This window comes from Artemia franciscana, chromosome 1 (genome assembly GCF_032884065.1).
Source record: "Artemia franciscana chromosome 1, ASM3288406v1, whole genome shotgun sequence".
Lineage (NCBI taxonomy): Eukaryota > Metazoa > Arthropoda > Branchiopoda > Anostraca > Artemiidae > Artemia > Artemia franciscana.
In genome coordinates, this window is record NC_088863.1 from 26,356,139 (window position 1) to 26,381,135 (window position 24,997).

Consider the following 24,997-nt stretch of genomic DNA (forward strand, 5'->3'; position numbering starts at 1 on the left):
GAGAAGTTGTATCATGTGAATTTTCTTTCCGTAGTAAAACAGACCCAAAAACATGTATTTTTAGTAACCATTTTCCCAGGGAAGAGTGAGGAGGAGGGGGAGGGGTTTGCCCCAAAGGAAAAGAAAAATACCACACTTTTCAAAAACGCGTTGGGAGAGAGAAAAGCGTTCCTCATTTGCATATCTACTTTATACATATTTACTTCACGTGAAGATGGGGATATCAGAAACGGTAGAATTGTTTTTCTTCCTACATCTCTAATACTTCCAAGTATATTATACACTTTATACCAAAATTAGCCCAGTCATGCAAATAGAGCCTTACAACCATAGAGCCTTTCGGGGTATATATGATGATGTATTTGGTTTAATTGTATAAACTTATTGTCGAATAGCTCTATCTGAATCTAATACCAAGAAAATTTTCAATTGTTACGGCTTCTGGGTGCAACTCTCCCACAAAACCCCCTCCCCCAAAAAAGAAATCGGTTTCTCCATTATACGAATGTGCATGCAGCAGCAACGAATTAATATTAATGATTAGAATGACGGTACAATGCTATTTCCTGAAATAAAAAAAAGAGAATATTATACGAACTATTATACGAATATTATAATTTCTCCATTATACGAACTGTGCATGCAGTAGCAACGAATTAATATTATTGAGTAGAATGACGGTACAATGCTATTTCCTGAAAAAAAAGGAAAAAAAATGAGAAGGAAGTTATTCCGAATAATATGGTCACGATAAACATACCTTGAGGATTTTTGGGTCGGTAAAAACAACATTCAAGGCTTGGAGTTTTTCCCAAAGTACCAGCGTGTCAACAATGTAGTCTCTGTCCCTCGTCGAAATTTGAATTAGACAAGTGAGGCCGAGATACGATCGATAATTGTGGTGCTGTAAACAAAAAAGCTATTTACTGAAGTACTACCAATTCCGGCAAAAATAACACTAGAAACTCACTGGACCAAGCAATCAAACGGTGCTTGTAGGGTTTTTTACTTTCCTGCAATTAAATACTCCGAGCCTTCATTATGTGGAAGAAGGTCGAAGTAGCTACTGCTTTTCTTTTCTCTTGAATGGAAAATTAGATCCTCTGTCTTTGTAAACTAATGGCGAGTGTTGATTACCCCAGGATAAAAAAAAAAAAAAAAAAAAAAAAAAAAAAAAAAAAAAAAAAAAAAAAAAAAAAAAAAAAAAAAAAAAAAAAAAAAAAAACATGGAGTACAAAACACTCTGGCCCTTAGGAAATTTAGGTTGCCGTAGCCCTAACATTATTTTTATATTTTTATTTTCTGTTCGTTTGAGAATTCATCTATTTATCCATAGTGGTATCTGTTACCTTCATGTATAATTTTCTGTTGGGAAAATTAGATCTTCTGTCTTTGTAAACTAATGGCGAGTCTTCACTTGTTTGTCAATTGCGTCATTTTCATCATCTTCTTCTGCTGTTTTTTTTTTGGCATTCTTATAAATGAAATTTGTAGCTTATACTTTTAATTATTCATTATTTGACAAAAGTTAAACTAGTTCGGCATAGTCAAATTCTCAGGAACTCTCAACACCTTCTACTGTCAAAATCATAACTAATGTTGCAGAAGGCAGAGGGTCCTAAAATTTTAAGAGCCTTCGCAACTGTTGCAAAATAATCAAAAATAATAATTCAGTTTATTAGCCAATATTGAACAATGTTAAGACAAAAAAGCACACAATTATTTCAGATACGACATAAGGTATAAAAAGTTACGATATTAAGTATCAATTAGTCATTGGCTTGTTGCTAAATATCGAAAAGAAATACTTATAGTAAATAAAAATGAGACGAAAATCATTAAAGTAAATATTTTTTGAATGTTGGTAAAACAGCTTTTGGTGTTATAACCATTCTTTTTAATCTTTATAGTGCTATGCAGACGAATCAGAGGTAGCACAATAGCCTTGACAAGATAAAATTTAAAGAACAATGTGGCTCCAATTTGTGCTGTTGCATTGGTGATTTCTCTTTTCATAGTATTTTTACCTAAAATTTTGTATGAAAGAAGTGGTCGCAAAAACTTTGGAAAAAGTCATTCAGCTAGAAATTGAAAGTAATAGTGTCCTTTTTAAAATCAACAAGGATTGGAAGGCAATCACTCCCCCTCCCATGCTCTTTTTGACTACCCTCCCTCCTTAGCCCCGAAAACATGTCTGATCGTAACTTTGAGACAGACAATCTGTACAAAATAGTCAAAAGGTCCAACAAATATGCTTCCGGGCATTGCATGGCCCCTACAGCATTTGGGACAACAGCCCTAATATTATATTAGTTGCCCATCGCTTACATATAGAACTAAAAAAGGAAAACGAAGCACGTTTGAACCTGGGCATCTGATCGGCTTGAAACTTTGACAGATCGTTCTCTGGGACAAGAACACCATTTTTTTTTTTTTTTGGAGCGGAAGGGGGGTTTGAGTCAAAACATTTTTGTTCCTGGTCAGTTACATTTCGGAAGAGCTCATACGGATCGTTTGCTATGCAAAAATCCCCAGTTGAGCGAAATTCGAATATAATTGGAGGAGAACCGGTCCCCCTGCTGCACCCTTTTCGCTACCCCCTCCCCAGAAACAAAGCATTCGATCAAATTTTGAAATAGTCATTTTGTTCAAAATAGTCGAAAGGTTAAACAGATATGCCTCCAGTGATGAAATGACCCCTCCCCCCATGGCACGGGGTAATATTGTTCTCAACTCGAGGGATCGAGTTTAAATTCTCACGGAGACCTGGGGGGGGGGAAGTAGGACTCAACTTTTGATTTAGGGCAGGGGGCGGAGGTAAATCGAAAAGCCCTGTTGTATCCAAGTTATCAAAATAGCATAGCTGCAATATCTTGAGATACTACAACGGCTTAGTGTTTAAAATGGTAGATAAATATTCGTCATTATTCAAGGTTGTAGTAGGATGGAGTTCCTGATGGTTTCAGCCATATATATGGTCATAAATTATGCAGATTTTTAATCCATTTCAGAAAAATTCCCCCACCACATCCATCAAAATTCCATAGTAAAACTATTCTTGGAATTTTTTGCGAAAATTCATTTTTTTTTTTTTTATTTGAAATTTTAACTGAATATTCTAATTTAATCCAAAATCTAAAAGCTAGCTGAAACTTTGATTCGTGAGCAGAAAAACTGAAGAATAAAACTGTGCAAAAGTTGCTATAATTAACCAATAAAAAAATATGTGCATTAAAAATCTACTGAATTTAATGCAAAGAAAAAACTTTTACAAAGGATGCTATTCAAAGAAAAGTAGAGAGCTGCATTAAAACCAGAGATGAGCAGAAATAAAGTGGTACAACAATTCAAAATTATAAAGAACAGAAATTAATACGATTAATCAAACTTATAACGAACAGAAACTGCCAGAAGCAGGAATAGGACTACAGCCCTTTAAGCCTTCTAAACACCAGAACAGCACGATGTTCTAGGTAAAGAACACTGTATTTTCCTGAAAACATTTCGTATTTTGAGCAGCGTGTTTTCTTTTGTCATAACATCAGCAATAAAACAACAAGAAACCGATTTTCCAATGCTAATCAAACTTTACAAATAAGGGTGATACCACCCGTCTCGACCCTTTCTCTCAAAATTTCTAAAGGGATTGAGTGTCATTTTAATTTTGAAGAGTGAATTTGAACAGTAAAATTGCAAAAAAAAATTGTATTTTCAGCAGAGTGGTTTTATTTGTCAAACATCAACAACAAAAACAACAAAAGAAATAAGAAAATTCCCAAAATAAACAAGATTGCTGAAAAAAAAAAAAAAAAATGAGAGAGAAGTGATTGTTTCATATATTAATTTCAAAGAATTTCCGATAGAAGTTTTTAAGGCACAGTAAAGAGCCATAAAACTTAAGACAAGCAGAAATAAGGTCCTATAAAAATTAAAACCAGCGAAAATAATAACCAAAAATTAAATTAAACCAAAAACAAATAGAAATTTAAACAAATGAAAATATAACAGATACTGATGCAGATGAATAAATAAATCTAAAAACGAATAGAAATTAAATTGAGCATTCAAATTAAGGTTAAAAGGATTAAAAATTACAGGATACAGGAGTTTAGCTACTATCTCCTTCCCCCTGCCCTAACCATAAAAGTTCTCAAGCCAATTACGTCATTCGAGTTTTATTCAAAACTATATGTATTTTGAGCATTTCTTTTATTTTCCAAAATATTGACAAAAAATCAAAAGTTAAATAACTATAATAATCAAAATGACTGCAATGAACTAACGAAAATAAACTGAATATTTACTAGATAATGATATTAATTCATGAAAATCTCATCAAATCAAGATTTTATTTATTTTTATTTATATTTTATTTATTTTATTTATTTATTTTATTTATTTTATGATAAAAAAATTGTTAATAATATATTTTATTCTATCTGTTTTATGTTTTTTGTTGTTGTTGTTTTTTTACAGAAAGATAGCGAATAACAAAAGCCAACAGCTTATATTGCACTTCTGACGAGGTGGGAGAACCAAAAGGTCATATGGCATGAGCTCTAGCAAAATTCTAAGAATCATTAGATTGATTTAAATGGAAAATCAGTACCTTAAGGCCGTGATTAAGTGAACTTGAAAACATCGAGCTTCAAAATTGAAGTTAGGTTAGCCTTCTGTCTTTTAATTCTCTTGAAACCGTCGATTGTCAAAACTTCAAATAGGACTAATTATCAAGTCTTGTGAAAGGTTTTGATTGACAGCTTCCTTTGGTGAGATGCTTCAGCCGAGAAATAATAATATATTTGGCTGCGTCTTGCAAAGCTTGGCTACCGACCAAGGGAGAAGAGAAAATGAGCAGAAGAGCACTATCATTCTCAAGTACAAAATGCCCATGCATATGCAACTGTGACGGCATGCATAGAATGCATTTTAAAATTTATTGTTTTTTCCACTTTATTTCCTAGGGATAGGCTATTTAAAATACCTCATTTGATTAATTCGAAACTAAACAGTGAACTTAGTTGAAAGCTTTCTTCGAAGATTCTTACAAAACCAAACTTTTCTTACAAATTAAAAATAAAATAAAACTGAAAGTAAGGAGTGACATTAAAACTTAAAACAAACAGAAATTACTTCGTATATGAAAGGGACTGCTTCCTCATGAACACCCCGCTCTTTACGCTGAAGTTTTTTACTGTTTTAAAAAATAGAGTTAAGAGGAAGAGTCAGACTTTAGCGTGAAGACCGGGGCCTTGATGAGGAAACAGCCGCTTTCATATATGAAGTAATTTCTGTTCGTTTCATGTTTTAATGTCACTCCTTACTTTCAGTTAAAAACACTTGTTTTTATTTAATTTAATTTCTTAACGTTTTTTAATCAATGCATGTTTTGATTTATGCTCTCCACAGATGAATAATTAAAACGAAATTTGGATATTTATTTTTTTGGCTAAATGGGTTTCTCATAGTTTTGATCGAACGATTTTGAGAAATAAAAAGGAGCGGGGAAGGAGGTATAGTTGCCCTCCGATTATTTGGTTACCTAAAAAGGCAACTAGAACTTTTAATTTTTTACGAATTTTTTTATAAGTAAAATTATTAGTAAAAATAAATTTTATTAGTTAAAGACATACGTAACTTACAAATTAGCTTACGTAGGGAACTTCTGTATTCTCACATTTTTATTACATATATGAGGGGGGTTCACCCCCTCGTCAGTACCTCCCTCTTCACACTAGAGCTTAAATTTTGTCCCGATTTCTTAAGAATGACCCCTGAATTACAAAAGCCGTAGAATAAATAGTTGAAATTCTAAAAATACTTTAGCGTAGAGAGCGAGGTGTTAGGAGGAGGTGATCCCCTCATATGCGTAATAATTTCTGTTCCTTTTAAGTTTTAATGCTGCTCCTTACTTTCAGTTGAAAAAAACTTTGTCATATTTATTTTTTCATTGTTTTTTTTTTAATAATGCTAGGAAAACCTGCGCTCCCTTCATGGAAATTTTCTTCCTCCATGAAAAGTTTCCCCAGCATTTCCCTCTCTTGTCAACCCTGCCCCCAACCAAATGAAAACGCCCCCAAAAACGTCTGTACACTTCCCAATAATCATTACTGTATGTAAGCACTGGTCAGTGTTTGTAACTTGTAGCCCCTCCCATGGGGACTGTGGGGGAGTAAGTCGTCCCCAAAGAAATAGTTATAAGGATTTCCGACTACGCTGAATAAAATGGCTATCTCAGAATTTTGATCCGGTTACTTTGGAAAAATAATTAGCGTGGGACGGGGGCCTAGGTACCCTCCGAGTTTTTGGTCACTTAAAAAAGGCACTAGAACTTTTCATTTCCATTAGAATGAGCCCTTTTGCAGCATTCTAGGGCCACTGGGTTGATACGATCACCCCTGAAAAAACAACAACAAATAAACACGCATCTGTGATCTGCCTTCTGACAAAAAATACAAAATTCCACATTTTTGCAGATAGGAGCTTGAAACTTCTACAGTAGGGTTCTCTGACACGCTGAATCTGATGGTGTAATTTTCGTTAAGATTCTATAGCTTTTAGCTGGCGCTCCCAGCTTAGCCCCCTCCCCTCATTATTTTCCCAAAGTCAACGGATCAAAATTCTGAGATAGCCATTTTATTCAACGTAGTCGAAAAACCTTATAACCATGTCTTTGGGGACGACTTACTCCTCCATAGTTCCCGTGGGAGGGGTTAAAAGTTAAAAACTTTGACCAGTGCTTACATATAGTAATGGTTATTGGGAAGTGTACTGGTGTTTTCAGGAGGATTTTTTGGTCGGGGGGAGGGGTCGAAAAGAGGGAGATATACTGGGGGAACTTTCCATCGAGGACTTGGTCATGGGGGAAGAAAATTTCCATGAAGGGAGTGCTGGATTTACTAACATTATTAAAAAAAAAAACAATGAAAAAATATATATGAAAAAGTTTTTTTTTCAGCTGGAAGTAAGGAGCAGCATCAAAACTTAAAACGAACAGAAATTATTACCCATATGAGGAGCTCACCTCCTCCTAATACCTCGCTCTTTACGCTAAAGAATTTTTAGTAATGTCAACTATTTATTCTACGGCTTTTGTGATTCAGGGGTCATTCTTAATGAATTGGGCCAAAATTTAAGATCTAGTGTAAAGAGAGAGGTACTGACGACGGGGTGAACCCTCTCATATCTGTAATAAAAATATGAGAATAAAAAATTCTTCACGTAAGCTAGTTTATAAGTTACGTATATCTTTTACTAATAAAAAGATTCGTAAAAAATTAAATTTCTAGTTGCCTGTTTTATTAACCAAAAAATTTTTGGTTAAAAAATTTTGAAAAAAGATTAAAAAATCTTTTTTCTCAAAATCATTCGATCAAAATTATGAGTAAGCCATTTAGCAAAAAAAAAGAATAATAATAAAAAAAAAAAATCAAAGTCCGTTTCAATTATTACTCTGCGGAGAGCCAAAATCAAAACATGCATTTATTCAAAAACGTTCAGAAATTAAATAAAAAACAAGTTTTTTCAACTGAAAGTAAGGAGCGACATTAAAACTTAAAACGGACAGAAATTACTTCGTATATAAAAGGGGCTGCTTCCTCATCAACGCCCCGCTCTTTACGCTAAAGTTTTTTACTGTTTTAAAAAGAAGAGTTGAGAGAAAGAGTCAAACTTTAGCGTAAAGAGTGGGGCGTTGATGAAGAAGCAGCCCCTTTTATATACGAAGTAATTTCTGTCCGTTTTAAGTTTTAATGTCGCTCCTTACTTTCAGTTGAAAAAACTTGTTTTTATTTAATGTATTTAAAAGCAGCATTAAAATGCGATTCTTTTGATGTAGCTATTGGTACCAAAATCCCATTTTTTTAGAGTTTCGGTTACTATTGAGCCGGGTCGCTCTTTACTACAGTTCGTTACTACGAACTGTTTGATAAAGTTGGAGGACAAGCAATATAAACAAAGGTATTGTATTTCAAATGACAATACAATTAAGTATGTAACTACAAAGAAGGATAGAATGTAAGGAAAATGAATTTTCCTGTTACCGGTACTAGACGATTAATCTTGTAAGTACGGTTCTTGTATTGGAACCCCCTGTGGAACTCTGGGATCAAAGCATCCATGAAGAATCCTTTCAGCTTGGGAAAAATCTTTTCGGTCCAAAAGCCTGGATCGCGGTCTATCTTTTCAATGTAGAGGTCTCTCTGGGTAAAAATCATGAAAAAGCAAGTATATAGCTGAGCACATTCAAGCTGACATTGTACTTGGTAAAAGTAGTCGTGGCCTCGTTTGGGGTTGACCAGTCCATTCATTCCAACTTCCATGCAATAGTCCGCCTTAGACTCTTTTCGGTTCTTTATCCACTAGCCTATCCCCAAATTTCTCGCAGTTTCGCAGTTCCATAACTCGCTTTGATTTAATTTTCCCCATGATTTCGGCTTTGTGTGCACAACTTTCCCGAAGGCTCCTGACTATTTCTCATTTCTAGGTTTCTTCATTGCATTGAAATAATTTATGAAAATTTCACACTATTAACAAGTAGCTGATTATACCAGCTTGTCATTTTCGTCTCTAGGGGTTATTATCGGCGATCTGAAACGATTCTTTATGGCAACCGACTTGTAAAAATTTCAGGTAGCTGAAAATATTCTAGGGGACTGTTAGAAAACCGGAAAATACATCAAAAAATGGTTCCAATCATCTTATAGGTTATTGTCTTCTGCTCATGATAGTACCGATTTTGTTCCAAAAGCAATATCTTTCATAGAGTACACTTGTGAAAAAGATCTAGACATTTTCTAAGATTTCTAAGCAATTAGAGGAAATAGAACAAAATCCTTTCAAACATTTTGTAGCATCTTCAAGAAGCTATGGCCTGATATTAAAAGCGGCATCTTCCGCCAATGAATACTTGAGTACTTTTTAAATATAAATTTTCAATTTAACATGGGATTTTCGAGTTCCATCAGTTCACTTAATCACCCCCTTAATGCCGGTCGGGATTTAAAATAAGAGCTCTGAGACACGAGGTCCATCTAAATGTCAAAATTCATTAATACTCGATTACCCATTCGCAAGTTAAAAATACTTCATTTTTCTAATTTTTCCTCGCCCTTCAGCCCCCTAGATGGTCGACTCAGGGAAAACGACTGTTGTCAAGTCAATTTGTACAGGTCCCAGACACGCCTACCAATTTTCACCGTCCTAGCACGTCCAGAAGCACCGAATTTGCCAGAGCACAAGAACCTCTCCCTAGCTCCCCCGAAGAGAGCGGATCCAGTCCGGTTACCTCAATCACGTATATAAGTGCCTATTCTTCTCGCTAAGTTTCATCCCAGTCTCTCCGCTCTAGGCGTTTTCCAAGATTTCCGGTTTTCCCCTCCAACATCTCCCCCCCCCATGTCACCGAACCCAATCGTGATTTAAAATAAGAGCTCTCAGACATGAGTTCCTTCTAAAAATCAAATTTCATTAAGATCCAGTCACCCGTTCGTAAGTTAAAAATGCCTCAGTTGTTCTATTTTTTCTGAATTAAACCCCCCCAACTCCCTCAAAGAGAACAGATCATGTCCGGTTATGTCAATTACGTATCTAGGACTTGTGCTTAATCTTCCCACCAAGTTTCATCCCGATCTCTCCACTATAAGCACTTTCCAAGATTTCCGACTCCATCCCCCCAACTTCCCCCAATGACACCAGACCCGGTCCGGACTTAAAATAAGAGGTCTGAGTTACGAGGTCCTTCTAAATATCAAATTTAATTAAGATCCTATTACTCCTTCGTAAGTTAAGAAAACTTCATTTTTTTCGAATTTTTCCGAACTAACACCCCCCCCCCGCAAACACCCAAAGAGATCGGATCCATTCTGGTTATGTCAATCTCGTACCTAGCCCTTGTGCTTATTTTTTCCATCTAATTTCATGCCGATCTCCACTCTAAGCATTCTCCAAGATTTCAGGTTTCCCCTTTCAACTCCCCCTCCCCCTCAATGTCACAGTTTTCGGTCGGGATTTAAAATTAGAGCTCTGAGACACGATATGGTTCTAAAAATCAAATTTTATTAAGATCCGATCACCCATTCGTAAGTTAAAAATACTTCATTTTTTCCAACTTTTCCTCTCCCTCCAGCCCTCCAGATGGTCGAATCGGACAAACGACTGTTATCAAGTCAATTTATGCAGGTCCCTGACACGCCTACCAATTTTCATCGTCCTAGCACGTCCAAAAGCACCGAACTCACCAAAGCACTGGAAATCCCCCCAACTCCCCCAAAGAAAGAGGATCTGGTCCGTTTATGTCAATCACGTATATAGAACTTGTGTTTCTTCTTCCCATCAAGTTTCATCCCGATATCTCTACACTAAGCATTTTCCCAGATTTCCGGTCCCCCCAACTCCCCCCAATGACACCGGATCTGGTCCGGATTTAAAATAAGTGGTCTGAGTTACGAGATCTTTATAAATATTAAATTTCATTAAGATCCAGTCACTTGTTCGTAAGTTAAAAATGCCTAATTTTTCTAATTTTTCCGAATTTACACCCGCCCCAGCTGCCCCAAAGAGAGTGAATCTGGTCCGGTTATATCAATTACGCATCTAGGACTTGTGCTTATTCTGCCCACCAAGTATCATCCTGATCTCTCCACTCTAAACGTTTTCCAAGCTTTCAAATTCCCCCTTCCAACTATCCCCAACGTCACCAGATCCGGTCAGGATTAGAAATGACAGCTCTGAAGCACGAGATCCTTCTAAATATAAAATTTCATTAAGATATGATCATCCGTTCGGAAGTTAAAAATACCTATTTTTTTCTAATTTTTCAGAATTAACCGTCCCTCCACTCCCCCCCCAGATGGTCAAATCAGGAAACCTATTTCTAATTTAATATTCCAGGTCCCTAATACGCCTGCCAACTTTCATCGTCCTAGCTTATCGGGAAGTGCCCAAACTAGCAAATCCGGGACCGACAGACAGACCGACAGACAGACAGACAGAAATTGCAATCGCTATATGTTACTTGATAAATACCAAGTGCCATAAACACTGAACAATCTCGATAAACTTGATAAATTAGACAATTACTACTCCATAGATACTAATACACTGTTCATCCGTGAAAGAAGTAACAAAAACCGACCCACAAGCAGTTCACGGTACATCGCACTTGATCGACTCAAAGCCTCATAATTTCAAATTTCTAAAAAGAAAAAAAAAAGCTCAATGAAGACATTATTATTCGGGTCAACTTCCTTGAATTTTCCAAGAACAAATAAATTAAGAATAGAATTCAAAGGATATTTGATATGTATGTGCTCCACAACAAAAGCAAAGAAGATAGAGAGTGAAATGCAAATTAGTTCCAGGATAAACAGGTTTAAGGCCCTTTGATACCTTAAAACCTGTTCATTTCGATACTCCAAAGATATTTAAGGGTTTTATTAAGGTTTTTTGATACCTTAAAACCTGTTTATTTCGATACTCCAATGATACTATCGAAGACCTGTTTTATTAAGGTAAATAAAAAAAAAGAAGTTTTTTCAACTGAAAGTAAGGAGCGACATTAAAACTTAAAACGAACAGAAATTACTTCGTATATGAAAGGGGCTGCTTCCTCATCAACGCCCCAATATTTACGCTAAAGTATCATTCTTTCTCTTAACTCTTCTTTTTAAAACAGTAGAAAAATTTAGCGTAAAGAGCGGGGCGTTGATGAGGAAGCAGCCCCTTTCATATACGAAGTAATTTCTGTTCGTTTTAAGTTTTAATGACGCTCCTTACTTTCAGTTAAAAAACTTGTTTTTTTTTTATTCAATTCCGGAATGTTTTTGAATCAATGCATGTTTTGATTTTGGCTCTGCGCAGAGGAATAATTAAAACGAAATTTGCATTTTTTTTTTTTTTTTGCTAAATGGCTTTCTCATAATTTTGATCGAATGATTTTGAGAAAAAAAAGAGCGGAAGGGGAAACCTAGTTGCCCTCCGATTTTCGGTTAATTAAAAATGCAACTAGAACTTTTAATTTTTTACGAATCTTTTTATTAGTAAAAGATATACATAACTTATAAATTAGCTTCCGTGAAGAACTTTTGTATTCTCATGTTTTTATTACATATATGAGGGGGTTCGCCCCCTTGTCAGTACCTCGCTCTTTACACTAAAGCTTAAATTTTGTCCCAATTCATTAAGAATGGCCCCTGAATCATAAAAGCCGTAGAATAAATAGTTGAAATTACTAAAAAATACTTTAGCGTAAAGAGCGTGGTATTAGGAGGTGAGCCCTTCATATGGGTAATAACTTCTGTTCGTTTTAAGTTTTAATGCTGCTCCATACTTACAGCTGAAAAAAAAACTTTTTCATATTTATATTTTCATTGTTTTTTTTTAAGTAATACAAGTAAATCCTGCGCTCCCTTCATGGAAATTTTCTTCCCCATGACAAATTCCTCGATGGAAAGTTCTCCCAGCATATCCCCTTCTTCTCAACCCCTTCCCCTAACCAAAAAATCCTCCTGAAAACGCCTGTACACTTCCTAATAGCCATTGCTATATGTAAGCACTGGTCAAAGTTTGTAACATGTAGCTCCTCCCACAGGGACTGTGGGGGATTAAGTCGTCCCCAAAGACATAGTTATAAGGTTTTTCGACTACGCTCAATAAAATGTCTATCTCAGAATTTTGATCCGTTGACCTTGGGAAAATAATTAGCGTGGGAGGGGGACTAGGTGCCCTCCAATTTTTTTGTCACTTAAAAAGGGCACTAGAACTTTTCATTTCCGTTCGAATGAGCCCTCTCGCAACATTCTAGGACAACTGGGTCGATACGATCACCCCGATACGATTGTTTGTTGGGAAAAAACAACAAACAAAAAAAGAAAACAAAAACAAATAAACACGCATCCGTGATCTGCCTTCTGGCAAAAAATACAGAATTCCACATTTTTGTAGATAGGAGCTTGAAACTTCTACAGTAGGGTTCTCCGATACGTTGAATCTGATAGTGTGATTTCCGTTAAGATTTTATGACGTTTAGGGGGTGTTTCCCCCTATTTTCTAAAATAACGCAAATTTTATCAGACTAAACTTGATGAAACTTATATATTTAAAATCAGTATTAAAATGCGATTCTTTTGATGTAGCTATTGGTATCAAAATTCTATTTTTTAGAGTTTTGGTTACTATTGAGCCGGGTCGCTCCTTACTACAGTTCGTTACCAGGAACTGTTTGAAAGCCTCATTCCAATTCACCCTTCGCTCTCCACATTCTATTAGTTAATGAAGCTAACTTAATTAACTAAAAACAAATGAAAAGAAAACAGGAATGTTAAGGGATCAATAAGGTATATTAACAAAATAGACCTTCAGGTAGGTAGTTTTAATGCAAACGCCGTTTCCATGCTTGTTTATTATGGATTGCTACTTCGCTGAATAATTTTCGGGCTACACTATTTCTGGAGATAAATACCATAGAGACAAGAATAGAGTGCAGATTGTACAAAAGTATGCGGGTAGATTTTGAAATGAAAGAACGGAGTAAATAGGCCCTAACTAGCAAAAGTGTGGTTTCTATTCTTTTTCTGTCTCTATGAATAATATAAATTATAATAATTTTAGCAACAGCACCAAAGGTTTTTTATGTTTATATATTTGTGGAACTTTTGCTCACAGACTGTTACATGCAGATATCAATGCCACCCTATCCGAAATAATGTGCCATCCATCAACAAAAAATCCATTCTTTCTTCTTAAATTTAACAAAGTCAAATTCAATTTTTTGTTTGTCAAATAAAAAAAAAGTGGTCCCAAGAATTATGCAACGAGGATTTTTTACGAGTTTAGCAGCCAAAATTATTTCCTACAATAAATACTTAGAAGGATCAGGACTTATTCGCCAAAGCACCAAATACAAATATTTTGGTAGTAAAAGGTCGGAACAAACTGCAGATGGTACAAAGATCCAGCCAAGCCTTTGATTTTTTTTTTCTAATCATTTACAAAAACATAACCACACGCATTTCTGCTCCTGAGAGTTTCAGACACTTTTTTTTCCAGGAGAATGGGGGAGTTTTGAATTTTTATGAGGATAAGAAACTCCGCCCCTCTTCCCTCTTTACAATCACATGTAGAAGGGTAACCATTTTTCTAAACTGTTATTTTGTCCAATTAAAGTCTCAAATACCAAAAACGGTGGTTGGCAAACACTGTTTTAGGAGCTCGGGAGATCGAGTCTTTTTTGGCACCGTTGTATATACTTAATATATATATATATATATATATATATATATATATATATATATATATATATATATATATATATATATATATATATATATATATATATATATATATATATATATATATATATATATATATATATATTTATATGATCCTGATCTCTGGTGAGTTATATATGATAACTTTCAACCTGATCTCTCCACTCTAAGCGTTTTCCAAGATTTCCGGTCCCCCCCTCCACTCCCTCCAATGACACTGGATCCAGTCGAGAATTAGAATAAGAGATCGGAGTTACGAGGCTCTTCTAAATATGAAATTTCATTAAGATTCGATCACTCCTTCGTAAGTTAAAATATCTCTTTTTTTCTATTTTTCAGAATTAACCCTCCCCCCAGCACCCCCAATGAGTGCAGATCCGTTCCAGTTATGTCAATCACGTATTTAGAATTTGTGCTTATTTTCACCATCACGTTTCATCCCGATCCCTCCACTCTAAGCCTTTTCCAAGGTTTCTGCCCCCCCCCCCAACTCTCCCCAATGACACTGGATCCGGTCGGGGTTTAAAATAAGAGATCTGAGTTACGATGTCCTTCTAAATATAAAATTTCATTAAGATCCAATCACTCCTTCGTAAGTTAAAAACACCGCATTTTTTCTAATTTTTCAGAATTAACCCTCCCCCCCCCAACTCCCCCAAAGAGAGCGGATCCGTTCTGGTTATGCCAATCACGTATCTAGGACTTGCGCTTAGTTTTTCCACAATCACTCCACTCTAAGCATTTTCCAAGATTTTAGGATTCCCCCTCCAACTCCCCACCCCCAATGTCACCTGATTCGGTCGGGATTTAAAATAAGAGCTTCGAGACACGATATCCTTCTAAATATCAAATTTCATTAAGATCAAATCACCCGTTCATAAGTTAAAAATACCTCATTTTTTCTAATTTTTCCAAATTAACCGTCTCCTCCCCCCCTCCAAATGGTCGGATCGGGGAAACAACCATTTCTAGTTTAATCTGGTCTGGTCCCTGGTACGCCTGCGAAATTTCATCGTCCTACCTTATCTGGAACTGCCTAAACTAGCAATACCGGGACAGACAGACAGACAGACCGACCGACAGAATTTGCGATCGGTATATGTCGCTTGGTTAATACCAAGTGCCATAATTATGAGAAGAGGATACCTAAATCCTGGAATTTTGAAATTACACATTCTTTTTGAAGCCTGTAAATGTTACACTTAATATTTTCCAAACGTCAGCTGTAATTGCTACTGAAGAAACAAACATTTGCAACTACCCATTACTAATAACAACTCAATGCATCACCAAGCCATCGGAAGCCAGCAAAACTTCAATCACTACTCCGCTATCCCAATCCATTCCAAGGATACCTCTTTACACCCTCCCGAGAAGTCCCAGTTTCTCTGAAATCCTTCCTTGCAACCCCTACTACCCTACTCGGGGACGAGCTGTTTTTCGTATGGCCCGAGATGGTTGGTCAAAATGGAAATTGTTTGGTAGTCTATGATCTTTCATCCACAGAGCGTTTCAGGGGCGTAATTTGCTACGGGGCATGGTGAAAGGGACAACTGCCCCCTCCACTCCCCATATTTGCCCCCACCCCCCAGACCTAAGTTCATCTTCCCCTAGCTGATATTTCGTTTCTGCCAAAAATCTTGTTAAAATTAAGATAAGCATGCCTGATTCAAGTAACCAGAGAAACGGGTCAGTTTTCTTTAGTATATTTTTGCCTTTATGGTACTATATGGCTAGTTTTTCAGTTTTTACTGTCATTTTCATTTTATTTGGGAAAAATTGGCTACCACTTTGCGCCCCCCCCCCAAGATCTTGACAAAATTACGCCACTGGAACGTGTCCTAGCTATTTCAATCTTTCTCTTTTTACAGCCCTATAAAGCAGTGTAAAACCACATTTTTGTACAGCTTACTGTTTGAAATACGATCAGTCAGACGGGTACTCAAAAGAATCCATAAAACTGATTTGGCTCTTTTAATTCTAGCGGGGATCCAAGAGTGGAAATTTTTTCGGTAGTACAATGGATTACCTATTTCGGTGAAAATTTCACATACCAAGGGACCATTATCTCGAATAGCTTTCTATTGGCTTTGATAAGTATTAAATAAAAAAAACTAGTTTTTTTAACTGAAAGTAAGGAGCGACATTAAAACTTAAAACGAACAGAAATTACTCCGTATATGAAATGGGTTGTCCCCTCCGCAGTCCCACGCTCTTTACGCTAAAGTTTGACTCTTTGCCACAATTCTACTTTTTAAAACAACTAAAAACTTTAGCGTAAAGAGCGTGGGACTGCGGAGGGGACAACCCATTTCATATACGGAGTAATTTCTGTTCGTTTTAAGTTTTAATGTCGCTCCTTACTTTCAGTTAAAAAAACTAGTTTTTTTTATTTAATTTCTGAACGTTTTTGAATTAATGCATGTTTGATTTTGGCTCTCCGCACATAAATTATTGAAATGAAATTAGTATATTAATTTTTTTTTGGCTAAATGGCTTTCTCTTAGTTTTGATCAGAAGAATTTGAGAAATAAGGGGTGGGGAAGGAGGCCTAGCTGCCCTCCAATTTTTCGGTTACTTAAAAAGGCTACTAGAACTTTTAATATTCAACGAACGTTTTTATTAGTAAAAAATATACGTAACTTAAGAATTAACTTACGTAACAAACTTTTATATTCTTATATTTTTATTATGTGTACGAGGGGGTTTGTACCCTCGTTAATACCTCGCTCTTTACACTAAATCGTAAGTTTTGTTCCAATTCTTAAAAATGACCCCTGAATCAAATAGGCCGTAGAATAAATAGTTGAAATCACTAAAAATATTTTAGCATAAACAGCGAGGTATTTATCTCCTCCTAAATACCTCGCTCTTTATTCTAAAGTATTTTTAGAACCCTACATATGCGTAATAATCTCTGTTTGTTTTAAATTTCAATGCTATTCCTTACTTTCATTTGAAAAAACGTTTTCATGTTTATTTTTTCATTGTTTTTTTTTTTTTTTATAGTAATGCTAGAAAATCCTGCGCCCTTTTCATTGAATTTTTTCCCCCATGGCATATTTCTCCAAGGAAAGATCCTCCCACATAGCCCCCTCCCTCAACCATACCCCCAAAACCAAAAAAATCCCCCTGAAAACGTCTGTACACTTCCCAATAACCATTATTATATGTAAACACTGGTTGAAGTTTGTAACTTGCAACCCCTCCCCCAGGGACTGTGGGGGAGTAAGTCATCCCCAAAAACATAGTTGTTAAGATTTTCGACTATGCCAAACAAAATGGCTATCTCAAAATTTTGATCCGTTGACTTTGGGAAAAAAATGAGCGTGGGAGGGGGCCTAGATGCCCTCCAATTTTTTTGGTCACTTAAAAAGGGCACTAGAACTTTTCATTTCCGTTAGAATGAGCCCTCTTGCGACATTCTAGGACCACTTGGTCGATACGATGACCCCTGGGGAAAAAAAAAAAAAAAAAAAACAAAAAAACAAACAAATAAACACGCACCCGTGATTTGTCTTCTGGCAAAAAATGCAAAATTCCACATTTTTGTAGATAGGAGCTTGAAATTTCTACAGTAGGGTTCTCTGATACGCTGAATCTGATGGTGTCATTTTCGTTAAGATCCTACGACTTTTAGGGGGTGTTTCCCCCTATTTTCCTAAATAAGGCAAATATTCTCAGGCTCGTAACTTTTGATGGCTAAGACTAAACTTGATGAAACTTATATATTTAAAATCAGCATTAAAATGCGATTCTTTTGATGTAGCTATTTATATCAAAATTCAATTTTTTAGAGTTTTGGTTACTATTGAGCCGGATCGCTCCTTACTACAGTTCGTTACCACGAACTGTTTGATAACTGTATTAAAAAACGGCGACATTGAATTATCATAAATTTTCAAGTTTACGTTGACACAATTACAAGGGTCATTAACAAAATTAATGGTTAAGAGACCTCTTTTTTTAAAGCCAAATATATCACTTACTTCCTTATCAATTTGAAATGCCAAGGACTCACTATTATCTTTAATGGTTTCCAAAAGAAGAACAAGTGGAGCTCGAGAAATGGTTTCACATTTTGAGCAATTTCTCTGTGTTAGTCGCCTGAGTTATGAGAGGTATCGATAGCAAAACCTAGAATTATTAGCCTTCGGCAGTTTATTGTAGGTCTCTGCCAAAATTCCTCTCTTTTAATGACCTTAAACAGATATTTCAATTATCTCAGCTGGAAATCAGGATCCCGGAGCTGTACTCAGGGATAGAAAGGAAAAGATATAAAATTAAAGTTACACCAAAGACGCTTTGGTGACCCCACCAGAAAGTATATACTTTTTTTTCTCCCACGTTTTCCAATAGAGATGTTCCATGATTACGGACGTATGAGTTTAAGACACTTAAGCCCAAATATTTCGTCAATGTCACGGGCACACAACACTTTTACGCATCAATAGATAGAAATGAACGATACCTATAAGAAGATTATACTGTTCTAAAATTAAATACAGACTATATATCAATAGATAGTTAATACAGACAATAGATAGAACTGACAAACGCCTAGGATAAAAGTATATCCTCCCCAAATTAAATATAGATTTAACACCATTGCTATTGAAATAGGCACTGTGAAGATTTGGGCATGAAATTTCTGACTGTTGTTCAATATCAATCAAAATCCAAGTAAATTGCTTTACTAAAAAGACATATAACTTTTTCTTAATAGCTAATAATTTATTTATTCTGTTCAGTGCAATGGCAGTAATTTTTGGGGAAGGGGGGAGGACGAGAAGGTGGTGCAGAATTTGCTCCCATCAGATTCCCCTTAGATTCCAAAGTATCTCATTATTTTGGTATTTCCATTGGAAATACCTTTTTTTTCATCGATACAAATTGAGAAAAAAATTAACCTCCTCCCCCAAGACTTACAAAAACATGTCCCCCCGACCCTTACCAAATTCTTTTCCTTATGCTACGTGGGTTACAATTGTTTATTGCGTGCCGTATACATAAACAAAATCGTAAATAAATATCGGATTTTACAGTATTTTCACAACACACGGGAATTAAACCTGGACGTAGAGACGCTAAAAAAATACCAGCCAGAGACTGCTTCATACAGATATGTATGACGATGAGGAATGGAGGGACCTAAAGGAAATACTACTGAAAATTCTATGCAATTCACCTTCTAACGCAACACTCTTAATCCTTCCTTCAGTAAAAGTTTTAAGAGGACCTTTTAAACATAATCACCGAAAATACCTCAAAAATATGCCTTCAGAGCAACATGATAAGTTCACAAAGCCAGGAAACGTGAATAGTACAATGCGAACACTCGAAAAATTCCGTGTTGTTATTGCTGCACTTTCTGAGACTAGGCTAACTGACGTTGACACTTTAAATAGACAAACAAGAGCTACGCGCTCATATGGCACTTGTGACGAGATCGGAAGAGCCAAGAGCCAAGAGCTCATATGGTATGAGCTCTAGCAAAATTCTAAGAATCAATAGATTGTTTTAAAAGGAAAATCAGAGGCTTAATGCCGATCGGGATTTAAAATAAGAGCTCTGAGTCACGAGGTCCTTCTAAATATCAAAATTCATTAAGATCCGATCACCCACTCGTAAGTTAAAAATACCTCAATTTTTCCTCTCCTTTCAGCCCCCCCCCCCCCCCCCAGATGGTCGAATCGGGGAAAACGACTTTATCAAGTCAATTTGTACAGCACTCTAACACGCCTACCAATTTTCATCGTCCTAGCACGTCCAGAAGCACCAAACTCGCCGAAGCGCTAAACCCCACCACCTAACTCCTCCAAAGAGAGTGGATCCAGTCCAGTTACGTCAATCGCGTATCTACGACATTTAGAAGCGTTTTCCAAGATTTCTGGTTTCCTCCTCAAACTACCCCCATAACAACAGATCAGGTCGGGATTTGAAATAAGAGCTCTCAGACATGAGTTCCTTCTAAATGTCAAATTTCATTAAGATCCGGTCACCCGTTCTTAAGTAAAAATACGTCAATTTTTCTAATTTTGCCAAATTAACAACCACCAGCTCCCCCAACGAGAACGAATCCGTACCAATTATGTCAATCTCGTATCTATAACTTGTGCTTATTCTTCCCATCAAGTTTCATCCCGATCTCTCCACTCTAAGCGTATTCCAAGATTTCCGGTTTCCAAGATTTCTGTTTCCCCCCCTCCGACCCTCTTTGTCCCCGGATCCGATTCGAATTGAAATTAGAGCATCTGAGAGATAAGATTCTTCTATATATCAAGTTTCATTAAGATCCGATCACCCATTCGTAAGAAACCTCGATTTTCACGTTTTCCAAGAATTCTGGTTTCCACCACCAACTTCCTTTAATGTCACCGGATCTGGTTGGGATTTATAATGGGAGTTATAAAGCACAAGAATCTTCTAGATATAAAATTTCATTAAGATCTGATCACCCGTTCGTAAGTCACAAATACCTCATTTTTGGGGTCACAAATACCCTAACTCCACCAAAGAGAGCGGATCCAGTCTGGTCATGTCAGTCACCTATCTTGGACTTGTGCTTATTCTTTCCACCAAGTTTCATCCTGATCTCTCCGCTTTAAGTGTTTTCCAAGATTTCTGCCCCCCCCCCTAATGACACTGGATCCCGTCGGGATTTCAAATAAGAGATCTGAGTTTCGAGGTCCTTCTAAATATGAAATTTCATTAAGATACGATCACTCTTTCGCAAGTTAAAAATACCTCATTTTTTCTGATTTTTTTAATGAACCCCCCCCCAAACTCCCCCAAAAGCAGATCCTTTTCGTTTATGTCAATCCCGTAGCTAGAAGTTGTGCTTATTTTTCCCACCAAGTTTCATCCCGATCCCTCCACTATAAGCATTTTCCAAGATTTTAGGTTCCACCCCCCCCCCCCAAACTTCCCCTTCACCGGATCCGGTCAGGATTAAAAATAAGAGCTCTGAGACATTATATCCTTCCAAATATCAAATTTCATTAAGATCTGATCACTCCTTCGTAAGTTAAAAATACCTCATTTTTATAATTTTTCAGAATTAACCCCCCCTAACTCCCCCAAAGAGAGCGGATCCGTTCCGGTTATGTCAATCATGTAGCTAGGACTTGTGCTTACTTTTCCCACCAAGTTTCATCCCGATCCCTCCACTCTAAGCGTTTTCCACGATTTTAGGCCCCTCCCTCAATTCCCCCAAATGTCATCGGATCCAGTCGGGATTTAAAATGACAGCTCTGAGACACGATATCCTACCAAACTTCAAATTTCATTAAGATCCGATCACTCCTTCGTAAGTTAAAAAATACCTCATTTTTTCGAATTTTTCAGAATTGACCCCCCCCCCCCAACTCCCCCAAACAGAACAGATCCGTTCCGGTTATGTCAATAACGTATCTAGGACTTCTGCTTATTTTTCCCGCCAAGTTTATATCCCGGTCTCTCCACTCTAAGCGTTTTCCAAGATTTTAGGTCCCCCCCCAACTCCCGCCAATGTCATCGGATCAGGTCGAGATTTTAAATAAGAGCTCTGAGACACGATATCCTTCCAAACATCAAATTTCATTAAGACCCCATGACCCGTTCGTAAGTTAAAAATACTTCATTTTTCCTATTTTTTTCGAATTAACCGGCCCCCCACTCCTCCCCAAGATGGTCAAATCGGGAAAACGACTATTTCTAATTTAATCTGGTCCGGTCCCTGATACGCCTCCAAAATTTCATCGTCCTAGCTTACCTGGACGAGCCTAAAGTAGCAAAACCGGGACAGACCGACAGACCGACATAATTTGTGATCGCTATATGTCACTTGGTTAATACCAAGTGCCGTAATCACTATTTTCTATATTGAGGATTAGGCTAAGAAAGAAGTCGGTGTTGAAATAGCAATAAGTAGTCGAGTAAAAAAGTACCTAGTGGATTGGGAACATGTAGCTGAAAGAATCCTCCGTGCTCACTTTGCTACTGCGCAAGTAAAGTTGACAATCATCGCTGTGTATGTGCCAACTAATGAAACAAAAGTCTGTGTGAGACTTCAATGCAAAAGTCAGAAATAACTGTTCTAGCGCCCCGACCAAGATATACAACAGAATAAAAAAGCTTGAACGTGTTGCCAATGCTGTGGGCCTTCGCATCAACGCCACAAATAACAAGTCTATGCCAAACACGGTTATTCCCGGTGTTGAAAAGAGACTTCTGGTGAATGGTGCAGAAATCAAAGTGGTGACAGAGTCAAAATATCTCGGTAGAATTCTTTCGCAAGATGCAACTTGCGAATGAGAAATTTCAAGTCGAATAGCGCTGGCCGGTTCTGCCTTTAGTTGCCTCAGAAGTGTCTGGAAGATTAAGAAGTTTTCCCAAAAGCTGAAGATTAGAATTTATGGCAACAACGTTCTTTTTGTCCTTACCCATAGATGTGAATCCTAGGATTTCCATGCACAACAGGAAAAATGGCGTCAAGACTTTGACAACAACTGTCTAAAGTCGACGTTAAATATACACAAGATAGAATAAGTAATCAATGAAGAGATTTACCACATTGCTGACCACACTGCCATCCATAAAATCATTCGAAGATGCAACTAGATATTCAGGGGACATTTGGTACGGATGGGTGAAAGAAGGTTACCACATGATGTATGGGGATGGACCCCTGGTCTCCACAATTCAAGAAAGCCTAAAATGACGCTATACCGATTCTTTGAAAAGGAGACAATGCTGGCAAGTTCTTCGCTGGAGGAGCTTTGTCTGCAGACGCAGGATAGATCAAGCTATCATTTCATATCCCTTGTGCTTCACCATTGGGTAATTTAAATCCCTCTGAAATAATTTTTAAGCGACATAGGGCTTTTCTATGCATTACTTTGTATCTGCCCCACCGCTCCCTCATAAAAGATCTGCAGGTGTTAAAGGTTTCGCTGCAATATAGGACCAACCATTAACTTCATTTACTGTAGCTATGTAATAATTATTTTTTCCTCTTTTTTCACTCTATGGGCTAAAATAGTCCTGTCTATAAGAAAAAAAAAAAAAAAAAAAAAAAAAAAAAAAAAAAAAAAAAAAAAAAAAAAAAAAAAACTGAGCTTTCAATGTATCGAAATAGATTCTTCCCTCAAACTTTTTTTTTTTTTTAAACGAAGTTTTACTGATGAAATTGAAATTTCAAACGACCAACTTCTCCTTCGTGGTTTATGCAACATATTTTTGATGGATCTGTTTCAAATAAACAGGCTCGTTATATTTCTTTATATTTGTAAAATTCTACAAAAAATTAGCGTTTTATTTAAAACACAAAACCAACGACACACAACAGAACATAGAAACAAGGAAATTATTTCAATAGTTTTTTACCGGCCATGAAACTGATAAATTTTACGACCCGATTTTAACTCTCTAAAAAAAAGAAAAACTAAAAAAAACTTTATAAGGCGCCAATTTTCAAATTCTAGAAATATGGGGAAATATCACGAGCCAGCTTATTTGCAGTTTTTAAAAGTATGTTGCATAAGCCGCGAATCATTAATTTTATTTTGTATTAAGTTGTAACTTTCGCTCTTTATTTCCATCAGAAAAAGTTTTATTTGAATTAGTTTTCGTAGGCTTTCATGTTTTAGAATTGTTGACAATAAATTTTATATAAAGAAATATTCTTTCTTAAGCTCGGCCTTAAAAACAAAAATAAAAATCAGGGATATTTCACAGAAAGAATCTACGGCGTTTTTGACGAGTCGCAAAAAAAAAAAAAAAATACGTAGACTTAAGAACCCAAATCTCTAGTTAATGTTTGGGAAAATTACTGTTTTCATTATGTTTGCTTCTTTGATTTAACATGTTAGGGGAACTGACAATTAGACATAAATCGGTGCTTGAAAGAGAATACGAATTTCTAAAAAATCATTCTACTCAATATTCAACTCTACGTAACCACGGCCACAAGGCATGGCTGTTACCACTACTAAAACGTCTTGTCTATAACAGTCTGCTCTGTGATATTTGCTGTTCCAAATGATGCGTTTATTACATGCTAAAAATTTATGACAGTAAACTAACCTAGAATTCAAAGATTTATCATTGCTTGATGCGACTTTTTAATGCTCTTTTCAACTACAAACCTATACATAATCCTTTAAATCATACGTCAGCTTTAAATCATCCCTTAAACAGTTCTATGCTTTCCACTATCTCGCAGAGCCTTTCCGTTCCGAAGATAACATCCAAATTTCATCTTTTGGGTGCCACATGGCACTTTATGATAGAGTTAACAAGTCGAATTTATAGACGACGATTAGATATGAAAATGAGATTTCAAATAAGCTATTAAACGGCTCTCTATGATAGTGCGCAACTAACGACGAAGAAAAAAAGAAAAGAAAACAAAAGCGTGTGTTTTTTGCTTAGACTCGTTACCATTTTAAAGAAACTTCAGACTCTGTTTCAAAATTCTTGTAAATTTGTTTTCAAAATAAAATTTTAGTATTAAGACCCGTCGAAATAATGCAACTAGTACCAACAACGGGTGTTCCCTCCATTGTACAATCAAAGCCAGTGGCAAGTAGGTTTCAGATCCTCACAGGAGCGTACACGCTTCGGTTTATTTTTTTATGCCTTTGGTCCCATTGCCTCTTTGGCTATTTTTTTTTCAAATTGCAAGACAGCATAAAGTGCATTTTAGTTAATTAAATATAACCTTTGTTTGAAAAGAAATGTATGAATTC

At 36.3% G+C, this 24,997-nt stretch overlaps 1 protein-coding gene across 2 annotated transcripts in view; it reads right to left on the reverse strand.

The window, feature by feature from the left end:
• LOC136027581 (exosome complex component 10 homolog) overlaps window positions 1-24,997 on the reverse strand; it is a 291,574-nt gene that overhangs the window by 199,443 nt on the left and 67,134 nt on the right. For both annotated transcript variants that reach the window (XM_065704964.1, XM_065704974.1), the window contains exon 7: window positions 761-904. In XM_065704964.1, coding sequence (XP_065561036.1) covers window positions 761-904 — 144 coding nt within the window. The remainder of the gene's footprint in view (window positions 1-760; window positions 905-24,997) is intronic.